Source organism: Schistocerca americana, chromosome 1 (genome assembly GCF_021461395.2).
Source record: "Schistocerca americana isolate TAMUIC-IGC-003095 chromosome 1, iqSchAmer2.1, whole genome shotgun sequence".
Lineage (NCBI taxonomy): Eukaryota > Metazoa > Arthropoda > Insecta > Orthoptera > Acrididae > Schistocerca > Schistocerca americana.
In genome coordinates, this window is record NC_060119.1 from 144,669,667 (window position 1) to 144,694,907 (window position 25,241).

General features: G+C 38.4%; 1 protein-coding gene across 2 annotated transcripts in view; it reads right to left on the minus strand.

Moving 5' to 3' along the window:
* Window positions 1-25,241, minus strand: part of LOC124551193 (transmembrane protein 120 homolog) — a 61,920-nt gene that overhangs the window by 15,534 nt on the left and 21,145 nt on the right. For both annotated transcript variants that reach the window (XM_047126186.1, XM_047126194.1), the window contains 5 exons: window positions 21,829-22,005; window positions 20,273-20,365; window positions 14,067-14,284; window positions 5,080-5,303; window positions 4,826-4,960 (listed from right to left, as the gene is read on the minus strand). In XM_047126186.1, the coding sequence (XP_046982142.1) occupies window positions 4,826-4,960; window positions 5,080-5,303; window positions 14,067-14,284; window positions 20,273-20,365; window positions 21,829-22,005 (847 nt within the window). The remainder of the gene's footprint in view (window positions 1-4,825; window positions 4,961-5,079; window positions 5,304-14,066; window positions 14,285-20,272; window positions 20,366-21,828; window positions 22,006-25,241) is intronic.

A 25,241-nucleotide genomic window follows, 5' to 3' on the forward strand; every position in this document is an offset into this window, starting at 1 on the left:
TAGTAGTGAAAGCAAGAAGGCTAAAAAAGTAATGAGCATCAGCTGGACCAACAACAGTAAAATGTGATGAGATAAATAATCATGTCAGTAATTGGTTGGGTGCGGTCTAGTATTCCCCACGGCTCAGCTTGAGTCAAAATGTTACTGATGTGGAATAGAACTCACTCACTCTAAAGCAGCACAAAAAGCTGTTCAACTGTTATTTTGTCAAGAGTTAATATCAAGGGTAACAAATCCTTGAAGTCTTGTCTTCACTGGGATGATAGCCCTATAAAGTAAAACAAGGTGCCACAGAAATGAGGGCTAACTGCCTCTAATAGCAAAACAGACTAACAGGGAGGCACAGAGACAGCTGATAGAGGTGGTAGGGCTGATGGGTTGCTGGGCCAAGCATTTGGTGAGACACACCCCAACATTAACTGCCACACCCAGAAAGCAGTTTAAAATGTTGTATCTGAAAATAAGAATAAAAACTACTTTCTTGGAGGAAAATAAGAATCAGTTCAACAATTCACATGTCTTCTGCCAATATTGGAGGCAAAGAACCGAGATCATGCTTGGCATGGAGAGCCAGAAGGAGGGGGTAGTGCACCGAAATGTGAGCTACTGTCTGTAAGGCTCAAACTGGAACAAGGGAAGTGGCTAATTATGTAAGATAAAATTGAGTTAATCTGGTAGACTCCCTCCTCCTGGGAGGAACAGAAGGAAGATGGCACCTTGCAGCCATAGTCTCTTTGGCAAGGTGGATTTATTAGAGGGGTACTAGCTTACTAGATGTTGTTCCACCTCCAAGTCAGCAGAGGTCTTATTTGCACTTTCAAATCCATACCTAGCATTGTTGACAATATCTACTTCTTGGTGTTGTGTTATTACATTCCTTCTGAAGAAATTGCACCTGAAGACACCCAAGAAGATTATAATTTATATTACAATATTGTTTATGTATAAAAATTCTATATTTATATTTTGACATATTGTTTGTAATACAGTATTTGCCACTAGAGAAAAAAATAAAAAAAATAAAAAACCACCATTTGACTAGCTGGACAATTAGGAAATTGTCGGATGATGATTGCGTAAGTGAGCAAATGTTGGTATTGTTGGAACTGAGGAGGGAAGATCCCCACTTTGGCAAGGAAACTGTCTATGAGACTATTCTGGAAGGCGCCAATGGCCAGTCTTACCCCATGACGATGGTCTGGATCCAACAATTTCAAAGCTGAATGTGCCACTGAGCCATAAACCAGGCAATCATAGTACAAAATGGACAGACTAGGGACTGGTAAATACGGAGTAGAGTAGTGGGATCTGCATGCCACAGGGTGTGGGCAATGAAGCGGAGCATTAAGCTTTCACTGGAGGGTGGGAGGAGGAATGAAGGAGGAACCCAAATGGTAGAATTTTGCACAGAGCATAATTTAGTCATCGCTAACACTTTGTTTAAGCATTATGAAAGAAGGTTGTATATACTGAAGAGACCTTGACACACTGTAAGATTTCAGATTGATTATATAACAGTAAAACAGAGATTTTTGGAACCAGATTTTAAATTATAAGACATTTCAGGGGCAGGTGTGGACTCTGACCACAATTTATTGGTTATGAACTGTAGAGTTAAACTAAAGAAATTGCAAGAAAGTAGGAAATTAAGATGGGACCTGGCTAAGCTGAAAGAACTAGGGGTCACTCAAGAGTTTCAGAGGGAGCATTAGGCAAGAGTTGACTGGAACAGGGGAAAGGGGCAAAGTAGAACAATCCGGGTAACATTAAGAGATGAAATAGTGAAGGCAGCAGAGGATCAAATACGTAAAAAGGCAAGCCCTAGTAGAAATCCTTGGATAACACAAGAGCTACTGAATTTAACTGATGAAAGAAGAAAATATAAAAATGTAGCAAATGAAGCAGGTGAAAGGGAATCCAAATGTCTAAAAAGTGAGACTCACAGGAAGTTCAAATGACTAAACAGGAGAGGCTAGAGGACAAATTTAAGTACTTAGGAGCATATATCAATAGGGGAAAGATAGATACTACAATCAGGAAAATTAAAGGTGTCTTTGTAGAAAAGAGGAGCATCTGTATGAATATCAAGAGTTCAGATGGAAAGCCATTCCTAAGCAAAGAAGGGACACCTGAAAGGTGAAAGGGTTTATACAATGGAGATGAAATTGGCAATATTATAAAAACGGAAGAGGACACAGATGAAGATGAGATGGGAGATATGATAATGCGAGAAGAATCTGACAGAGCACTCAGAGACCTAAGTTGAAACAAGGCCCCGGGAGGAGATGATATTCAGTTATAACTACTAATAGCCTTGGGAGAGCCAGCCATGACAAAACTCTTCCATCTGATATGCAAGATGTGCGAGATACCATGAGACTTCAAGAAGAATGTAATAAAGCCAAATCCGAAGAAAGCAGCTGCTGACAGGTGTGGCTATACTAATACCAATTCTTTACAGAAGAATGGAAAAACTGTTATAAGCTGACCTCGGGAACAATCAGTTTCAATTTCATAGAAATGTAGGAAAATGTGAGCCAATACTGCCACTACAACTTTTCTTAGACGACAGGGTAAGGAAAGGTAAACCTATGTTTTTAGCGTTTGTAGACAAAGCTTTTGGCAATGTTGACTGGAATACTCTGAAATGCTGAAGGTAGAAGGGGTAAAATACAGGGAGCAAAAGGCCATTTACAACATGTAAAGAAACCAAATGGCAGTTGTATGAGGTGAGGGGAATGAAACGGAAGAAGTGGTTGAGAAAGGAGTGAGACAAGGTTGTAGACCATTCCTGATGTTATTCAATCTACAATGAGAAAGCAATGAAGGAAACCAAAGAAAATTTTGGCGTAGGAATTACAGTCCAAAGAGAAGAAATAAAAATTCAGGTTTGCAATGAAACTGTAATTCGTTCACAGGCAGCAAAGGACTTTGAAGACTATTTAAACATAATGGACAGTGTGTTGAAAGGAGGTGGTGAGGAAATTAGATTATGAAATGAGACATTGAAAATAGTGGATGATTTTTACTATTCGGGCAGCAAACTAACTGATCACAGCCAAAGGAGAGAGGATATAAAATGTAGGCTGGCAATGTCAAGACAAGCATTTATGAAGAGGGGAAATTTGTTAACATCAAATAGAAACTGAAGCATTAGGACATCTTTTCTGGAGCACACACCCCTCGGCAGGCAGTGGTCATATATACGTATGCGAATTACATTTGCATGAATGAATGTATGTGTGTGTGTGTGTGTGTGTGTGTGTGTGTGTGTGTGTGTGTGTGTGTGATTGCCGTTAGTTTAAGTAGTGTGTAAGCCTAGGGACCGATAACCTCAGCAGTTTGGTCCCATAAGAACTTACCACAAATTTCCTATTTTTTCTAAATTTGTTTAAGTCTTTTAAAAGGCATTATCTTTTTAAATAATGGTGGTTTACTACTAGTCTTTTAGACCAATAAATTTGAATACTTTGTATCTGACTTGAACCATCAAAATGCACAGTGCATATTACACCTTCATTTCATCAAAAGTAACAAAGTAATAAGTGTTGTCCTTTTTCGGGTTTTTCCACTCATTGTCTATTATCCGACGTGTGAAGAGATTTGTTTCTGTAATAAGTGTTCCTCAAAATTTTTCATCAAACATAACTGAAAATAGTTCTAATAATCCTGGGTGTTCACCCAACAGATTTGAAACAGATGCTTTTATGCCTTGAGTCTCAGAATATTTCCAAATTATTGGTGTGTGTTTCTCTTCCTGCCAAATCCAAGACAGACATTACTTAGGTATTAAATTTTCCTCTTCTATTAAATTCTGCATGCTTTCTATTTTGTACAATCATTTTTCTGCCACTAGATTCTTCCATCGCTACATTCACAACACGTTCTCTTAACATTATGCAGGGTCTTATTAAATTTTTCTTCAATAACTGAAGTACAAAATCACTAGTACACTTTCTTTATAACACATATTTAATGCATTGTGACTAATTCTTGTGGTGTAATGGTAAGAACAAGACCAAAATTTTAAATGACAAGTGTGTCTCACAAGTTAGACTCACGATGTTTTATGTTTGAACCGACTTTCGTTCCCCGTGAGTGTGACTTCTTAATGTTTACATTAGGTCCACATTTGTTTCCTCGAGTGACTCGAGATATTCATGTTCGGTCCAAAATTGTTATCACAAGTTAGACTCATCAAAGTATGGCACGAGATTAAAAGGGTTTTCAATTTCCAAGTTGCATGTTATTTGATACTGGTGGTTTTTTTTAAAAAAAAGCACTTTGTCTTCAGGCCACGAGCGGCCTACCGGGACCATCTGACCGGCTTGTCATCCTCATCCTCAGTAGAAGATGCAGATAGGAGGGGCGTGGGGTCAGCCCACAGCTCTCCCGATCATTATGATGGTACTCTTGACCGAAGCCGCTACTATTCGGTCGAGTAGCTCCTCAATTGGCATCACGAGGCTGGGTGCACCCCGAAAAATGGCAACAGCGCATGGTGGCCTGGATGGTCACCCATCCAAGTATCGACGACGCCCGACAGCGCTCAACTTCGGTGATCTCACGGGAACCGGTGTAGCCACTGCGGCAAGGCCATTGCCTTTGTTTTAAAGTAAAGCATACAGAAAAAGAAAGCACCATTTTTATTCACAATTATTTTTGCTTATGGAGCTCTTTGACGTAAATTTAGGAAATTACAATATATCGTCCATTTTATTAGTCTTTAAAATCATTTAATCACATTTCATTTACAGTTCATAACAGTGGCAACTGTATTATATTAGTGAGTGAGGGGTATGTTTAGGGGTTAAAACTGTCTTACCTGGGTCTTACTGTGGCTCCCCAAGGGTTTACTACCACTATTGTACTGCTCTCTCAGCTTTTGGGGAATAACCAGTGATGTGGTGACAGCATTGCCAATGAATAACACAAAGAATAATCCCGAAGACACTGGGACCTAGAAATGAAAAATTACTTAATTGCTTCCAAAATGTCACGATCCACCCTTGGCCATAGAATGTTTTATGAATTAGACATTTATAGTCAATAACAATCAATGTAAATTTTATAATTTACCTGCCAAGTTGCTTCAGGGTGGAATGACAAGTTGTACAATGTGTATGCATTAACGAGCTGAAAAACGTATCCAACAAAAAGGAAGGGTAGAAGAAACCCCAGACCACGCCACATCCATGAATGAAAGCCTTCAATAGTTATATCCATATTATGTCGTTCCCCAAGAGCTTTCAGACGGTAAAGAATTCCTTGCTGATACCTGAACTGCAAGTACTGTACAATACCTGCAAAAGACATTCATATATTGTGTATAGTTTTACAGCAAGTGTTTCACTAATTTGTGAGAATAATAAATCAAACTGAAAAATCACTATAGCAAAGACGTCTGACTTTCAGATACAAAGGCGCCCACTTTGCGGAACTTAAGAAGAAAATCAGAAAGCACGAAGTGTGTAAATGTATCACAGTTACACAACACTGAATCCCAAAATGAAATGAAGTGAAATGCTAATAAAATGGCAGTGTTAAAATCTAGAAATGTATAAAAAGAGTCAGAGAAAAATTAAACACAGAAGAAAAAGAATGAATCATTAACTCACAAAAAGTTAAGCACAAAAAACATTGAAAGCACGTGAAAATACATCAAAAAGCAGTTAAAAGTCTGAAAACAGAAGAAATACTGAAGGAAACAAAATCTGCCAAAACAAAAACTTTGCAAATGTGATGTAGTGCAATTAGTGTGTGTGACCTTCAGAAATCCCTGTTTCAGCAGAAAATGGAAACAATTGTGTAATCATATACAGCTAAGAAGATGCAAAGAACAGTAACTGTACTAGACCTTGCCGACTGTGTATCTCAAACAACATAAGGTTAAAGTAAAAAGTCCGAGACGTACTTCTCCATGAAGACACTAAAGGCCTCAAACTTTATCACAAAGTTATATTAACTTTTATTTCATGCTGTGAGAGGAAAAATGACATGGCACTGGACGAATTATTTCTAAATATCACTAAATTTAAAAATAAGGTAATTCTTCATAAAATCATTCCAGTGTATACCAAAACTTTCATGAAATATTTAGTACTGCCAAGCAGTCTACCACTAGCAATGTCCTCTAAACAAGAATCACATATAGGTCACATCATTCGGAATACTTATGTCATCACTTTTCAGTTTCTTATATCAGAATGATACACAAAAAACTGTTAATAAGAAAGACATTTACTCTCAGTATACACAAGTAAGATTATGTCTGTCAGAGAATGTAATAGCAAGAATTTGATATATTTGAGAAAGAAATACAAATTCCCTGCATTTCCAAAGTGCTATCTAAGACTGATACAATGTCTGTGAGTAGTTTCATCAGGAAAGCTTTCTTAAGTGACAGCCACTTTTACATAACAGCACTCAACTGTAAGCAAATTGATGGTGATTTCTTTCACTTTTGAGAAAAGAAAGAAATGAAGTGGAATGAAATATAGACAGCATTGTGGTTACAAAAGAGTGTAGATTTGACCATGAGGAAAAGCTTAGACCATTTCAAGTCCTGTAAGCAAGCAGTGTTTTAGTGGAACAATTCCTTACAGGTCAACCTTAAGCTGCTGCTGGATTCTTATGGATTGATTAGGAATCCCAACTCCAACAGTTTTCAATTACAGTCTTACATTCTGCAATTACCATTGTAATGATTGTCCATTAATATTGAAGAAGAGACATAGTACTTTCCTGACAATCTTTGCTCTATTTACTTTTATTGGTAAAGCATAATCTAGGAACCCACAGATACACAAGTGTTGCTTCATATTCGGTTGAAACTTTACAACAATTTTACAACTTTAACTATAATATAAAAATACTGATTTTGAGCTACTGGAAAAACCCATCAATTACCTGTCTCGATAACTTCAAACACTGCAATTTCTGCTCTGCTTTAGATACTATGGTATATCCAGCACACATTTTAGAGTTCCTGACGAACTCTAAAGATCTTAAGTATGTGGATTTATTCTAGTCTCAAGAACACATTAAATTTGCTGGTGGCTGCAATTTCCATCACAACCTATTTTTGCTCATTAGTGGCTACTGTTGAGTGCTCTGATTGGCTTTGCTTTTCAAAATAAATCCCTAAAATGTTGAAGCAACTAATAATGTTTACCATGGAAGAAGAGCTCCCAAGAGCTCAATTTCTCTTCCACTTTTCCCCGTTTACTCCTTGTCCTCTGCCTTTGGCTCTTATTTTAATTTTGTTATCTGACTACTTCATTCCTTTTCACTTCCCTTTCTGATTTTCTTCCACTAAACATGGTCTCTGTGATTACCTCCCAATTTGACCTTTCCTTCTGTATTTGTCCTATCAGTTTCTTCTGCTACCTTTTACATATATTGTAATTACAATTAGAAAAGATTTCTACTTTAACAGTGGCAACAGTTACGTAAACACGCTAGTGGCCTCAAATGCACTAACTTTTGTACTAGAGAGTCCTCAATTGGCAAAGAGAGAAGAAACGCGCTGAGCAAATAACACTTGCCATATAGCTGACAGCCATTGAGAATTCCAGGGACACTGAAGTAACATAGGGCAAGATGAGAGAAAAAACTAACAATGCAATTCCTTTAACAGAGGACTCGAAAACCACATAGGTTATTAGCTGAAAAACAGACAAAAATCAAGTAACAAAAGGGGATGTATAGAAAACAGTGCCCCTATGAGACTGAAAACAGATTAATGAAAAGAAAACAGAACCACGTAAAGCAAGGGTGGCCTGGGAGTGATTGTGTTGTCATGACATGGCTCCAATTAGCAGTGATGTAAAGATGCAAAAGGTAAGTACTAGATACTTCTTCAGGCTGTCCAACGGTACAGTAATGCCATCCTCAAAACCCACAAAGTTGGTTTTAATCACTCCCAAAGTTTTTGTTAATCCAATTTGGTTTTACAACTTTGATATGTTAAGTTCCACTTCTCATACCCATTTTTAACATACAGTTTAAAGTAAGTTTTAATGGTCCATCCGCCATGTGGAGAGTAACAATCAGACTGTTCACTGATGGTGGTGTTTACCGAAAACTGTCGCCATTGAGTGACAGATAGGTTTTCTACGTGGTACCATGAATGACAGCTTACTTAAACGTGGATAAATGTAAGTTACTGTGGATAGGTTGTAGAAATATTTGTGATGGCATAAACTCGATCACAGGGAACGAGAGAGAAGAGATGGCTGTGAGAAGACATCAGCCAATAGCACGCAGACCAACTCCTCTCCAGGACACAACGCGACAGCCGTGGGCCCTACGTGAAGAGGACACAAGCACCGCGCCCGACTGGTCGCGGCCCACTTGAACAGCAGCTTCAAGATTACGCACTTTTATAGCAGTGACTAAGGAATCGTTTATACTGAAGCAGCTTGTTTATTTCGTATGTCACTCTTTGCTTGAGACATGTCTGTGTAATAGTCAAAGTAAAGTATTGTAATCTTTTCCTTTTGTAATAAAACTCATTAATACTATTTGTTTGAATGTTGTCTAGTGACCTGAGAAAGCGGGTTTCCTAGACACCATACATTTGATTATGACTAGGATGGATTTAACAATATTCCTGTAATGTTCAAATACAATATTAATGGTATGTCTCTCGGCCGTACTGAAGATCAATGTGTAGCGTTACAAAGTGACATTAAATGGAACAAGCATGTTATGTCAGTTGTAATGTAGGTGAGTGGTCAGCATTCATTTATTGGGAACATTCTAACAAGAATACAGTCAGCCTAGAAAGGAGACCACATGCTGAACACTTTGCAAACTGCTGAAATGTTTGTTGTCCAGACCAGTTTGGATTAAAGGCAAACATTGAAACAATTCAGAAGTGTACTGCTAGACTGGTAATGGGTCAGGTCGATCAATATGAGAATTGTAGGAGAAAAACATTGTTTTTACAAAATCCTATTTAAAAGTTTAGTAAACTAACATCTGTGACAGAATGCAAAACAATTCTACTGTCTCAAATGTGTATCTTAAGAACAATATAAAAGAGATGATGGCTTGAATAGAGTAATGCAGGCAAATCTGTTACCCATACCCCATTTGCAAGTGGAAGAGGAAAAGGAATGACTAACAATGGTACAAATCACCCTCCACCACACACCATATAGTGGCTTGAGGTATATGTATGTAGATGTAACATCCCGTGCAAAGACAGGTATCTCATGTTCTCCAACCCTGAGTTTGTACTTTTTAGGAGCTCTCTAATGTTAATCAGTTTAATTTCATATTGGCTGATAATCTTGCTAAAAATGGAACCCAAGATATATCTCACTGATTAAGAACTTAATTTTGCAACTGCAGCAATGAAATCTGATCACTGATCACAAAATAATGAAGTTTGAAATAACAGCAATCTTTATAAACATAATTTTTTTTTTCTAAGGGCAGTGGAGTGCAACTGATATCAATGTAAAATAAAGCCATTGGTTGTTAGATTTTGAGGAGGGGACCAAACAGCATGGTGATCAGTCCCATCAGATGAGGGGGATGGGGAATGAAATCAATTGTGCCCTTTCAAAGCAAACATCCCAGCACTTGCCTGAAGTGATTCAGGGAAATCACGGAAAACATAAATCAGGATAGCCGGACGCGTGTTTGAACCGTCTTCCTTCCAAATGTGAGTCCAGTGTGCTAACCACTGCACCATCTCACTCAGTAACAAAGGTATGTTAAGAATTCTGCACACATCAAATATCATTGCTGTGAAACCCTCCTCTTTTCACAGACAATTATACTGTACCAGAGTCTATGTGTGTATTTCTTATGACCACATCCCCAAGTGTATTACAGTTTGAATGTGAAATAACTGCGATGCTCTCAGTATGTCTGGCATTTGCTTTTATAATACCACACTAACGGTGCATGTAGTCGTTTTCGCTCTGGTTAGGATAATCTTATATGTAATATCTCTCTTCATTTTAGAAAATTCTCGCATTTCAATCATTTTTGCCTACATCAAAACCCAGTATATTCAGATCGTACAAACAGAATCCTGAACATGTTATGAATAAAATATATTAACATGTGTTGCTGTAGCAAGTTTTTTGGAACCTAAAAATTTGTATTTGTGACAAACATGCATAGGGATGCAAGTTCCACCTCAAACTCAGAAATCACCCAATAAATGCCTTTTGTATTGATTTGTTTCAAGACTAGTGATTTTAAAAGTGACATCTACCCCATCCACAAGAGATCTTAAGGCATGTTCCCCCTTTCCTGTTCCATTCAAGAATGGCAATGGGAAGCATGACTGTTGATGAAACACTTGTGTGGCAAATTTCTCTTATTTTCTCAATGTGATCATTTCACGAGACACATGCAGGAGAAAGTATTATGTTGTCCGACTTCTTGGAACATGTACTATCTAAACTTCAACAGTGAACCTGTCCATGATGTATAATGCCTCTTTGTAGTGCGTGCCACTGGAATTTGTTGAGCACCTCCATAATGGTCCCATTTCAAGTGACAAGACACGCCATTCTTTGTTGAAGCTTCTCCATCTCTTCTGTAAAACCAGCTTGGTAACATTCCCAGACTGAGGAACAATATTCAAGAATCAGTCTAACAAGTGTTTCATAAGCCACTTTATTCATGAATGACAAATTTCTTAAGATTGTCCTAATGAATCTCAGTCTGGCAGTAGCTTTTCCTACTATTTGTTTTATGTGGTCTTTCAACTTAAGATCACTCTGGATGATTATACCTACATATATTACAGTAGTTACTGTCTCCATTGATCTGTTACCAACACTGTACTTTGCTGCCAGTAGTGAATCTCTTCACCTGTTCCTGGGCAATACGTTACATTTATTCATGTTCAGGGTCAACAGCCCATGCTCTGCAGGTCTTCTCCATTTCAATTGTCTTCTGGGACTGCAACCTTCCTACAGACAACAGCATCATTCACAAACAGCTTCAAGGAGCATAGGATATTATCCCCTAGATCATCAATACAAATTGTAAATAGACACACTCCTACAACACTCACTCACGGTACTTCCAAAATTATATTTGTCGATTTTGTTCCATTAGGGACAGTGTGTTGAGTTCTATTTGCAAGGATGACTCATATCCTATCACAAATCTGGTTTGATACTTGGTAAGCTGGTATTTTGTTTACTAAACAATGGTGCAGAGCTGTATCAAGCCCCTTTCAGGGATTTTGAAATAGTTTCATTAGCTGCAAATAAGAATCACCTTTTCAGTTACCAACACTGTGCAATATCTGACCAAGGCCAATTTGAAAAAAGAATGTGTAACATACTGCTTGTAAAATAATATGCCCACCTGTCCACAAATAAAGCAATGTATCAGAGTGCTCTAAGCTATGATCTGGTGCCATGTCAATTGTTGGATAGCTGGATGATCTCTACAACATACATATTACACATAACAATATAAGAGTCAGCTGAGAGACCTGGCATTGTAAGAGAAAGTTTATTTGGTTCTGTCTATACAGTTGTCTAGTAAGTGTCATGTAATTGCAAGTGTATACGAAAGAGATCAGTAGTATGCTAGTCAATGCTTTGTATCTGACAAACTGCTTTACCTAAAGTACAATCATATGGGCTATTTAGCAAAATTTGCAACTTGACTGAAGATTTTTTTTTGGTAAGGAGGATGCAGAATGTTATCTTTGACAGAGAGTCATCAACAGATGCAGAAATAACTTCAGATGTGCCCCAGGGAAGTTTGTTGGGACCATTTCTGTTCATTTTGTAATATTAACGACTTTGCAGATAATATTAAGAGCAACCTCGAACTTTTCGCATACGATGCAGTCATCTATAAATCAGTACTGTTTGAAAAAAGCTGCACAAACATTCAGTCAGCTCTTGATAAGATTTCAAAGTGGTTCAAAGATTGGCAACTTGCTTTAAATGTTCAGAAATGTAAAACTGTGCACTGTACAAAACAAAAAAATGTAGTATCCTATGACTACATCATCAATGAGTCACTACTGGAATCAGTCAACTCATACAAATACTTGGGATATGAAATGGAAGGATCACGTAGACTCTTTTGCAGGTAATGCAGGTGGCAGATTTCCAGGCATTTGTAGAGTACCTGGGAAATGCTATCAGTCTTCAAAGCAGACTGCTTACATAACATATCCCAGAATATTGCTAAAGCATGTGGAAGACAAATCACATAGGACTAGTGGGGTATATTTGACATGTATGAAAGGCAGGCAGCACAGATGGTCACAGATCTTTTAGGTCCATAAGAGAGCATCAGTGAGATGCTGAAAAACTGACCTCACAAATTCTTGAAGACAGACACAAACTAACCCATGAAATGATTGGTTTGTGGGGCACTCAACTGTGCAGTCATCAGCACCCTTACAAAGACCCAAACTATACACAGTCCAATCTAGCCACTTTCACGTATGATGATGAAATGATGAGAACAACACAAACACACTGTTCCCGAGCAGAGAAAGTCACCAACCCAGCTGGGAACCAAACCTGGGACCCAATCTCTGAGTATACTTCAATTCCCCACTTATCACTCCCATAGCACTCACAAGAATGAGAATACACCAGCTACAGCATGAACTGACATTAAAGCACCAATTCTTTGTGCTCTCCATATATGAATGGAACAAGAAGAAGCCCTGATAACTTGTTCGACAGGAAGTACACTCCACCATGTACTTCATACTGATTTGCAGAGTATGGATGTAGATGTAAATGCAGAGGTAAAGGAAGAATGTTGAGGAATATCTTAAAGTGGAGAAGCACACTTCATGGTTGAGAAAGTAATGCTGCTTCTTAACAGACATAATCATCAGTTGCTGAAAGCTTGAACGGCCTAAAAAGACGAAAAGAAGACCAAGATCAACTTGGAAAAAGAACTGTTTAAGTTACTGCAACAGATCACAGATCAAAAAGCTGGGGAATTGCATTAAAGGTGTGGCTTTCTGAACACTTGTATGCATAGTTACCACACTGAAGGACTGTGCGAGAAAGCTTGCCAGGCTACAGATTAGGATATATGTTGGAAATAGCAAAAATATATTTTTAGTGAACATAACAAAATGATCATATTATCTGCAGTCATTAAGCAGATACTGTACTGCAGAATCAATTCTTCTATTCACTGTTTGTAATAATTCTGTAATTTCATAACTGGGATTATCTGAGCAATGGGCATAAAAAATCAAGAACACGCATTTCTACACATATTACATCATGGTATTTAGCTTATACCACCCAGAACATTTTTCATGAGCTTTTGCAAAATTGAGAAATTCAGAAAACAGTAGTATAAAGTTATGGCATACATGTTTCCTACTAGCAATTCACATTTTTTATCCAATTTTTCACACACATATCACGGTAACTCGCCATGTAAGGTCTGCAGCAACGTTGTATCTTAAAAGTGGTCAAGAACTGCATATTCCAGGTGTACAATTGGCATAAACCACAGTCTATAAAAAAAGTGGACTTACTTTTCACGCATATATAAAAACCATTTGCAAGTTGCTAGTCTTGATTTTGATTTAATTTATCTTGTGGAAAATAGTTTCCATTGTCTGATATGTTTTTTTACTGATTATAATATCTCAAGAGTGACTCGTTCCAAAAAATATAGATATCAAAAATAAATTTTGAGTGTCCGAACAAATACATTACTAATCATGCTTAATATATCAATGGCCCTCAAAATTAAACATGGTAATCTAATTTTACTCCCAAAACCAAACTTCAGACACATAATAGAATAAATGAAATAACACAGCAATGTTAAAAAATTCTGAAAATTCTCCGACCATGTGATACGTCAATACCCAGTTTTAAAAGCGGGCACAAGCTATGCAGGACGCCACTCATTATTAACATAACACGGAAAAGCAACATTAGTATCGAAACATATATAAAACATGCAATAATTATAAAAGACGGAAATGAGTAACCCATTAGAAATAGAGTACATATTCAATTTAATGTAAGATTGTTACTAAAATGTTTAGGTAGGTGGATAATAAAGGGCAAGTTTCTTACTAATGTATACATTGAACCACATGAATTGCGTTCGGAACTGATACCAAGCACTGTTGTTAGGCCATATCAAGAGAATAGCTGCTTCAACCGTTGAGATAAAGTGGTGTAGTCGCCACCATCCTTTGATGCGGGATCCATTAACTTTCAATATACTTTCTCTTATAGTCAGAGTACAGTAGTACCAAACCAACAGGAAAAGCAAACAAAGCTCCAAAACCCTGAAAAAGAATGATGTTAAAGTAAATGTGTCTGCACATCTCAGTCTGTAGAAAAAATACTAGTTACAAATGCAATATAGGAAAATTGTCACTTTTATTACGTATAAAACAAAGTGTTATGAATAGATTGGCTAACTGCTGAATTTACTCATTAGTTAAATTTTTCTAGGAATTACTTAAGATTAAATGTTACCAATATCACCCCTCCCCCCCCCCCCCCTCTCTCTCTCTCTCTCTCTCTCTCTCTCTCTCTCTCTCTCTCTCTCTCTCTCTCTCTCCCCCTCTCTCTCTCTCTCTCTCTCTCTCTCTCTCTCTCTCTCTCTCTCTCTCAACTGATGAGCAGAACAATGTGATGAATGGATTCAAAGTGTGGAAAACTGGATTGGTGGGGGAGTTAAAATACATAAACTCTAAAATGTCGCCTAGCATTTCGAAGCTCATTAATTTCATGTGCTTCTGCACGATATAGAATAAAGTAGAGAATGTGGCAGCTGCATGCAGATTATATAATTGTGTTCAGAGTGTGCCAGATGTCTTGCACAAAAATGCATAAAGTCTTGTTTCATTCACAGCTGCTCTGATGGAGCAGCAATAAAATCGACTGTTTCCAGGTATACTTAACAGTCATACATTGAAAAAGCAGCACAAAATTTGCAAATTTAACACTAAATGCTATGCTTCATACTGACAGTGGCAAACATCCTTGTTTCTCAGAAATTCCCAGAAAAATTGACATCAAGAGTGTCATTTTGGGGCCAGTCGAGGAGCTTGTCACAGTTTATAGGAAAAATTCTTTTCCTACTCGATTCAAATTGCTGCAGTACATCTACATTGGTTCTTTCCAATTTGTTTCAGAGTCCACACTCCACGGGAAATTTTATCACTGCAATATTTGTAACAAAATTGTATTTGAGTTTGTTGTTTACTTTTGCCTATAAAGCTGCCAGTTACAGCGAGCAAAGAGATCAACATTTGTACGTACAGGATTGGGTAATTGCAATGTGATCATGAAAGTTACACTTCTGCCTGTATGTGAATGTTTGCATATCAACATCATATATTTTGGAAAGCCTTCTTTAGATATTTTAATTACAAGAAAATGATTCTTTTCATTGGGATTACCCATGTGTTGAATCAGAATGAGTATAGAGGTACAAAAGAACCCTGGTTTCGTATTTATCATCTACATAAATGGTGTAACATTATTAGCCATACTTCCCAATATTACAATCCTCATATATGCCATTATGACTTCATGACATGAAGAATATTTATGGGGAACCACAGACATTTAATGGCTTGCAAAGTTCATGTAGTTTAAACCAACTGACAGTCAGGAAAAATGTTCTGAATGCCACACAATCTGGCCAAGCTGTGTGGGTTGTGGCAGGAATGGTTGGACCTTGATGACATACAATCAGAATTTTTTTCATTGAAGTCACAGCAGTTTTCAGCTGTTATCAAGTTTCAGTGAGATGTTACATTAGTAAGATCTGATTCCTCTGCCAATGAGTTCATAGTTTTGTTGTGTGTGCTTCAGCGTGCGTGCGCGGGGAGTTGGGAAGGAGGGGGGTAGGAGGTGGAGCAAGGAAAAATATGCGTTACATACGTAGTAGAAAAGTTAAGGTTATGGAATCTTCAACAATAATATAACTACTTCTGTACTGTAACTTCACATTTCCACTACCCTGTCTCGCATAACATTAAGTTGTATTTTGGTAACTCATACTTCCAAGTTATATTAAATCAAGCTACAAACTGTGTAAATGCAACAGTGATAGAATATAATCGGAATCTAACGATGCTAAGCAAACAGAGACAACATGCAAAAAAACTAACAAAAACTAAGTTTTAGAACAAAAGATACTTTTAAGTGGCAAAGGTGAGGAAAGGGTTCTGGAGGATATGAGACTATTCGAACGTTATCAAATGAATCCTAACAAATTGCACAGGATCAATAAAACAAAATGCACAGAGTGTAGGGAAGGTGAGATCGGAACATCTGAGAAACTGAATGGCAGGCTTCAATCTTAGTCACAGATAAGGAAAGTGAAGACAAAGAACAGAGAAAGCCAGGTGAGAAAAGTGGTCAGGAAGAGGAAAAAAAAAGGGGCAAATACAGGAGTTACTTCCACTACCATGTTTTCCGCTTAGAATGAAAAATAAATAAATTGAAAACATAAGAAAATAAATCTGCATGTGTACTAGGTTAATATTGTTATTGTGATATGTCGATGAATCTGACATATACAGGGTGAGTCACCTAACATTACCGCTGGATGTATTTCGTAGACCACATCAAATACGGACGAATCTATTCCACAGACCGAATGCAAGGAGAGGGGCTAGTGTAATTGGTTAATACAAACCATAAAAATGCATGGAAGTATGTTTTTTAACACAAACCTACATTTTTTTAAATGGAACCCCGTTAGTTTTGTTAGCACATCTGAACATATAAACAAATACGTAATCAGTGCCGTTTGTTGCATTGTAAAATGTTAATTACATCCGGAGATATTGTAACCTAAAGTTGACGCTTGAGTACCACTCCTCCGCTGTTCGATCGAGTGTATCGGAGAGCACCGAATTACGTAGGGATACAAAGGGAACAGTGATGGACCTTAGGTACAGAAGAGACTGGAACAGCACATTACGTCCACATGCTAACACCTTTTTATTGGTCTTTTTCACTGACGCACATGTACATTACCATGAGGGGTGAGCTACACGTACACATGGTTTCCGTTTTCAATTACGGAGTGGAATAGAGCGTGTCCCGACACGTCAGGCCAATAGATGTTCAATGTGATGGCCATCATTTGCTGCACACAATTGCAATCTCTGGCATAATGAATGTCGTACACGCCGCAGTGCATCTGGTGTAATGTCGCCGCAGGCTGCCGCAATACGTTGTTTCATATCCTCTGGGGTTGTAGGCACATCATGGTACACATTCTCCTTTAACGTACCCCACAGAAAGAAGTCCAGAGGTGTAAGATCAGGAGAACGGGCTGGCCAATTTATGCGTCCTCCACGTCCTATGAAACGCCCGTCGAACATCCTGTGAAGGTTTCAAATAACTTCCGGGAATTCAGCCAGGTAACACTTTCAGCGACCGCCGATATTTCGGCGGGAGAACACCCCGCCATTTTCAAGGCAAAAGGCCTTGAAAATGGCGGGGTGTTCTCCCGCCGAAATATCGGCGGTCGCTGAAAGTGTTACCTGGCTGAATTCCCGGAAGTTATTTGAAAGTTGTATACGCCAGGAGAAACTCAGGTCTCATCCTGTGAAGGGTCAGCCTAGTGTTAATTGCGGAATGTGCAGGTGCACCATCATGCTGATACCACATACGTTGACGCGTTTCCAGTGGGACGTTTTCGAGCAACGTTGGCAGATCATTCTGTAGAAACATGATGTATGTTGCAGCGGTTTGGGCCCCTGCAATGAAGTGAGGACCAATGAGGTGGTCGCCAATGATTCCGCACCATACATTTACAGTCCATGGTCGCTGTTGCTCTACCCGTCTGAGCCAGCGAGGATTATCCACGGACCAGTAATGCATGTTCCGTAGATTCACTGCCCCGTGGTTTGTGAAACCTGCTTCATCGGTAAACAGGTAGAACTGCAACACATTCTCTGTTAATGCCCATTGACAGAATTGCACTTTATGATTAAAGTCATCACCATGTAATTGCTGATGTAGCGACACATGAAATGGGTGAAAGCGGTGACGATGCAGTGTGCGCATGACACTACTTTGACTCAGTCCACCGCTCTCGCAATGTCCCGTGTACTCGTGTGTGGGTTCATGGCAACAGCAGCTAACACACCAACTGCACCCGCTTCTCCTGTGACGGGCCTGTTACGGACCCATTTGCGTGCTACGACCATACCTGCATACAGTTGGCGGTAGATGTTTTGCAATGTGCGGCACGTTGGATGCTCGCTGTCCGGGTACCGTTCTGCATACACCCTGCAGGCTTCAGCTGCATTTCGTTGACACTCGCCATAGATGAGTATCATCTCCGCCTTTTCAGAGTTCGAATACACCATGGTCACAGTTCCTACAACACTACACTATCACAGACGTCTGTTAACACGGTGTACTACAGTTGGTCTGCGTGCAGTGACGAATGCAGAATAACAATAGCAGCAAGCGCTACATGCGGACACTGCGACAGCTAGACCTAACTACAACAGTGCACTACAGCCACACTCGTAAACACGGTCGTCATCGCAAACATGTCCCTGCAGATGCTGCTCGCCGACCGTGGCCCGTATTTGTTACAACACGCAACTGAACGTCCGACGTTTCAAGCGTCAACTTTAGGTTACAATATCTCCAGATGTAATTAACATTTTACAATGTAACAAATGGCACTGATTACGTATTTGTTTATATGTTCAGATGTGCTAACAAAACTAACGGGGTTCCATTTAAAAAAATGTAGGTTTGTATTAAAAAACATACTTCCGTGCATTTTTGTATGGTTTGTATTAAACAATTACACTAGCCCCTCTCCTCACGTTCAGTCTGTGGAATCGGTTCGTCAGTATTTGACGTGGTTTACAAAATATATCCAGCGGTAACGTTAGGTGACTCACCCTGTATATGAAGTCAGATTCTTCGACATATCAAAACAACAATATTAACCTAGTACACATGCAGATTTATTTTAATTAATCACACATAACAGCTAAAAATTCACCCTACAACAGTGTGAGTGTGTGTGTGTGTGTGTGTGTGTGTGTGTGTGTGTGTGTGTGTGGTGTGTGTTGTCTACCCATACCCATTTAGCCTGTTATTTTAATATCAATCATGGCACACACTGATCATCCTTCCAATCTTGGCCAAATCCTTAATCCCTTCTCAAACTATTTCCTCGGATACGGTTAAACAATATGGAAAACTTTAATTCAATGCCTGAGCAAAACTAACAATGTTAAATAGACAGCAGTATTGCAGTAGCAAAAGAAGAGAAAGAAGGAAATCAGTTATGTCTTAATTTCTTCAATAAAGTTAGCACCTGTGTTAAATGACATAGAAAATCACATTGAATCAGGTTTGTCAGAAGGAAATCTGACCACCACACCACTGGTGTAAGTGTGCAGTTTTGTAGCCACATTGCCTCATCTTGGTTGATAAATTGAGACTGATCCATGCTGGAAAGGGTTCTTTGTAATTTGCCCACTAACAACAGTATTCACTAACTTTGATGCTTCTTCCTGTCTCAGTAACTTACATCTTCAATATGGGAAGCCCAAATCAATCCCAAGTGCCAGGTTCTGACCAACCACTTGGGCACAATTAAACAGATCCCTTTCAATTGTTTTCTACTTTTCTCAGCCCTTCCCCTTAATTCTGAAATCATCCTCCCTTTCTCTTTTTGGTTTCTTGCTCTTTACTCAATTTTTTACTAGAATTGTTTTCTCATTCTTGTCCCCCTACCTTTGATACATGAAACATATTCACAATTTTTGGATACAATTATATCCAGCTGTACCATTTAATAGAAATACACAAAAATGTGCACCTGGATTTCCAGCTTACTGCAAGCAGTTTCCTTAATTACTTCAGCATCTGAGTATGCCTCCAGGACTGATCCAAACTCCATTATGTCTTAGTATGCCTGCAGCACAGATCGGTTCTGGAGGCATGCTCAGATAGCTAAAGTAGTTAAGATGACTGCTCGTGAGAAGCAGGAAATATGGGTTTGAGCACAAATTATCATGCGTTTCTAGTAAATTGTATAGCCAGTGCATAGCCACATTCACAAATTGTGAATACATTTCATGTTTTTAATATGGCTGTAGAGTGTCAGCAGTGTCTGTTCCTTCAGATATGCATGCATGTTTGAAGGATAACTGCATCGAACTACAGACACGATAAAATGCACACAATGCAATAACCTTATCTTCGACTTTGGCTCTTCTGCCTGCCACTTCTTACTTCTACACAAACTGAAAATGAAACTCAATACTCACCGGAAATTAACTAGCAGGTTCAGAACAGCGAGAACAAATCCAATAATACTTAACACCAGTTTGAATTTTTCATATTCATCTTTGTATCTAAACCTGAAAAAGAACAACATAGTAACAAATTTAAAAAATCCCAGATTTAAAGTCAGCAGTTAATATTAACAATAACCATTAAAAAAGTGAAGTATCACCTTACCAGCAGCCAAAACAGCTAATGATGTGGCAAATAAAAACACACAATTTCTGCATTTAAAAAGAGTTAGCTAATACAGAAAATATGGAAGAATAAGAAAGATATACATCTGTAAATGCAGTGAACTTTCATTCCAAGGCCTGGATTAAATGATAGCAACAAACAATCTGAAATTCAATTGCTGTGACATTACTAATGAGTGACCTGCAACCAAAAATGACGATTTTTGCTCAGCAAATACAAAATGACTTCTTGTAAATCATTGTTCCCTCACAACATAATTACTGTCAGGACTTAACTAATGAACTGTAGCAAGAATGGTTCAGTACCTCCTGCAGCAGCCATGCTACAATGTACAGCTGAATCAGTGTTTGGCCACTGTCATGCAAATATCTGATACCAGCAAAAGGAAGCAATTCTTAGTCTTTTTGGTAAGTTACCTGCTACATTCCTTTTATTGTGTTGTAATGGCTGGCTGTGTAGATTGTCACTCCCTTGGTGACATAATTAGGCAGAAGCTCCCAAAAGGCCGTTACCAAAGATATTTTCTTCATGAATGTAACTGTTTCTGTATTTCTTCAACAATGGATACAGAGCATCTTTTCTTAATGAGAAACAATGCACCCTTGTTACATCCCCTATAATGATTTCAAAAAAGTATGGCATTGCTTCATTTAACCACGTTAACAGACTATCATCTGATGATGACAAGCAGGTACACCTCAGAATTATTGAAGTTTCAGTAAAACCACCCAATGCAGAGCTTCAGTAACAAACCATTAACTGTTATGAAACTGAACATCTACCCTACATTGGGAGGTGCAAATCTACATTTGTTTAGACAATATTTTGGATCCAAAACAGTTAACTGGTTATGGTCCAGACATGGGAGCACCACAATCTCTTGGAACAAGATGTCAAAGCATTTTACAAAATTTTGGCCACAGTGTAACATCCAATCTCTAAATCAGGTTGTAAAAGAACTATACAAAAAAAGCATGCTTCATGGGAAAGGCTACTCACATATCCTTGTACCAAACTGGAGGATGGGGAAATCATTGCAATTTCAAATCTGAAAAATTTTGGTCAGCATATAAACGTGCCTCCCTAGATTAAAAACCTGAAAATTCGATATCAAGGCACACGACTTCACAAGTAATTATTGCTTAATTACCTTTCCCTTAACTGACTCTCTCAGCAATAAGAACAATGATGCACTGATATTGATCCTGTCCTACAGTTGCATATCATTTCATTCATTTCATAGTAACGAAAAATTATTTATTAACAAGAAGTGCTGCTAAAAACTATTACATTTAGTTAATAACAGATCTGTAAAATTTATTATGATGAAATTTTGTCATACTTGTCATTTTTGTTGAGAATGGAAACATTCACACTTCCCACAATAATTCTCAAATAGAGACCATTTGGCTTTGGTAAACATTGCTCTATTTCATTTAAATTAACCTCTCTCCGCTGCAAGTCTTTATCCAGGTCCGAAACAGTCTTCACATCTTTCTCCTCAGCTCTTTTTCTTAATCTGAAAAAGTAAGATTATTAAGAAAAGAATTTTTAACATCCTATAATAAATGTAGGATATTATAATTAAATTACTCATTGAAGGTACAGTAGTACACAGACTCATTAAAAAATTCAGATTTCTGTTACAGAAACATGAGGAGTAGATTTATAATTGCCACAACAACACAAACTCAAAAGACAATTCAAGTATTTAACATCTTAATTTTAGAGTGCAATCATGTTAAAAATAATGTAACTATATTTGTTACGTAACATAGCATGTTTGTGAAGTGATAAAACGATTTAAGCTGAACACTTGCTCCACAAATAGTAAAAAAAATTAATTTTTTTAAGCTTACACTGGGAGTGTGAGAAAATTGTGTCCAATCACGTTTAAGACAATTCCCCACTCAGAATTTTGACAGAAATGCAATGGAAATCCATCTGGATGCCACAAAACAAGGAAATTATTAATACTCTCTGGTACTTTTGTCAGACTGTGATGAAAATAGTGAAAAATCCTAATTTCTAATGAATGCTTATTGTTGGTGCTCAATTAACTGGATACAGTACTGGATAGTGCAAGTGGGTTACATATATTTAAACAAAGCTGCTTGTAATGGAAAGGTAATCAACCAACAAGACTGAACAGATACCAATCCCTCAAAACCAGAAGAATGTTGTCAAACAGAATAGTCAAGCTATTGCAACCATTTTCATCAACATTTAATTAGCATCTCATTTCACAGTGAATGACTGGATATAAGAAAAAGGTCTTTCCAATTTGTGTATCACATGTCACATCTCTTTGTGATGTGAACTTTAATGTTTTCTGTTACGCTGAAAGTTCAGTGGGAGGAGGAGGAGGAGGAGGAGGAGGAGGAGGAGGAGATGGTTTAAGGCCCTCAACTGCAGAGTTTTCCATTGTCCTTCCCAATGAAACATACATCGGTTAACTTGTATTGTTTTACCTTTTCCGAGTTGGAACAATGTCACAAAACAGAGGTGAGGAACAATGTAATAAAGGCAAGGAACAATGTCAATGGTAGAACTGATTCTGGTGCATATGTAGCTGTCATAAAATATTTACAAGCAAATAGCATCCATAGAAAGCAAATTTTATAGTATACATTAAATCTTCCATGGTAACAACACGAACTGAAGTGGTTAGCAGAAGGAAGTGCTAACCCCCAGTTTCGTAAAGATTAGTCTGATCACAGTATCTTTGCATTTTCGAATTCATCACATGCTGATAACAAGCAGTTCTATATGCATTGCTGGAAAGTGGTGTCTACTTTTCAAATTATTTTATCTTGTATTATGTTCTTTCCTTTGAATTAAACCAAACACATAACATACAACTACTGAATATGCTGTTGTGGTTTAGCACTTTACTTGCCAACCCCTTCAGTTTACCAAATTAGTGTACAACTGTAGGCATGTGTTTTAATACATGAAAGATATTCAACAATATTCATATCACATTATGCAGTCCTGGACTTAACAAGGTGGAGGAGACCTGTATCTCTACCTCGGATACCCTCCAATGCACTAACTAAAATACAGTTGGCTGTTTTTCAGCAAAGATGATTCTGTGAACAAAGAAGGAATGGAAGGTGGGGGATCATAATTTTACTTGTGGCAGTCCCAGCACCCCATACTCCCAGATCATACATCAGAAAACATCAGTGAGGGATTTACCAGGTACTTTGGCCAACTACCTGCAGTAAGATTGCCAGTATCTACACTTAGGCAGTGACCTGGCCAGACTGCAGTTTAAAGCTCAACTCTGTACATAATTACACAAATATCATCTACACTTATTTGAACCCCACAATTGATGAACCCAATGTAACTGGAACATGTAACCTCAGACAATTATCAGCCAGCCCAACAAAATCACCTGAATTTCAACGCCCGATTCATGACTCAAATTTGGCACATCAGCAGCACTGAATACATGAGTCATGGTGCACTGCTGTGAGTTGGCACCATATCTCAAGATCTGAAAGAGCTGGCAGTGGCACAACTGAAGGTTTGCTTAAAGAACTATCAGCCCTTCAATTATGGCACATGCCACATCCAGAAACCAATGCAGGAGCCACATGCTTGCCCAGGCCATGTACTGGAATCGCTATGTCACTGCATATTCAAGTCCTTGCATGGACTGAGTCTTACAAGCTCTGCATTATGAGGGCACTGGTGACAAAACACTGAATTGCCTGGCATGCAAAATGGCTTGCTCATGGACCCCAAGAGTGCGTCTGAGTTGCAAAACAATATGTTATGTACAAGTACCACTCTAAAAATTGCTACTCACGACATGTTCTGCACACCTAAATGTGGTTAACATTATCTCACCACCTTTTCCTACAACTTCTGCTATTGTCCGACAGAGACTGACAAGATCACGAGATGGCCAGAAGTTATAATCTCAGGAAGTGGAATTTGTGGCCCACACCTTTACTTTGACCTGGATAGCACATTTTGGCTGCCCAGAACAGGTTACATCCAATGAAAGGTGCCAATGACAGGGACAGGTGTTCTGTACCGTGACACACATGCACACCCTATCACACAGCTTTTAATTTTGTGGTAGAATGTATCTGTTGTTTACTTAAGGCAGCAAATCTGTTCCTTGCGACTTGATCTTCAACACAACTAGCACTGCCCAGACTGCGCAGTGTCTTGAAGAAGAAACGTAAAGCATCTAAGGCAAAGCTCTTGAATGATAAGCTTTTGCAGTTGCTGGGAGAGTTCCTTCTTCCATCTGTAACACACCCCTACACAACACTTGGATTCATAATATAATTCCGGAAGAAGATGGGAAAGTTACAATCAGTATCTTCACAGATCCACCTACAATGTAACACAGCTATTTGTGTCAAGGTCTGTTTCATTAAACTTCAGAGCCATCTTACTAGTACCTGTAGCCGACTGAAGAACGGGATTAAAGGACACTGACTTCAGTTAAAAGGGGGAAAGAAAGTAATTTCCATCAATCTATACAAACCAGCCAATCTAAGCTCCAAAGGCACAGCAAAACTGTCGGCCGTTACTGGATTGGCTCACGAACACCCCCACCCCCAGCAACTTAGGCGGAATTAACAAATCATTCAGTCGAGGATCATACTGTACCAGAGGAACAACTGTGGAAAAACAACGCAGATGATGAGAAAAACTCCACCTGGACCCAGGGTCAATTTCATAAACTAACAATTATTGTTTGTTTCTCCCTGCAGGGGAAGTTTTATA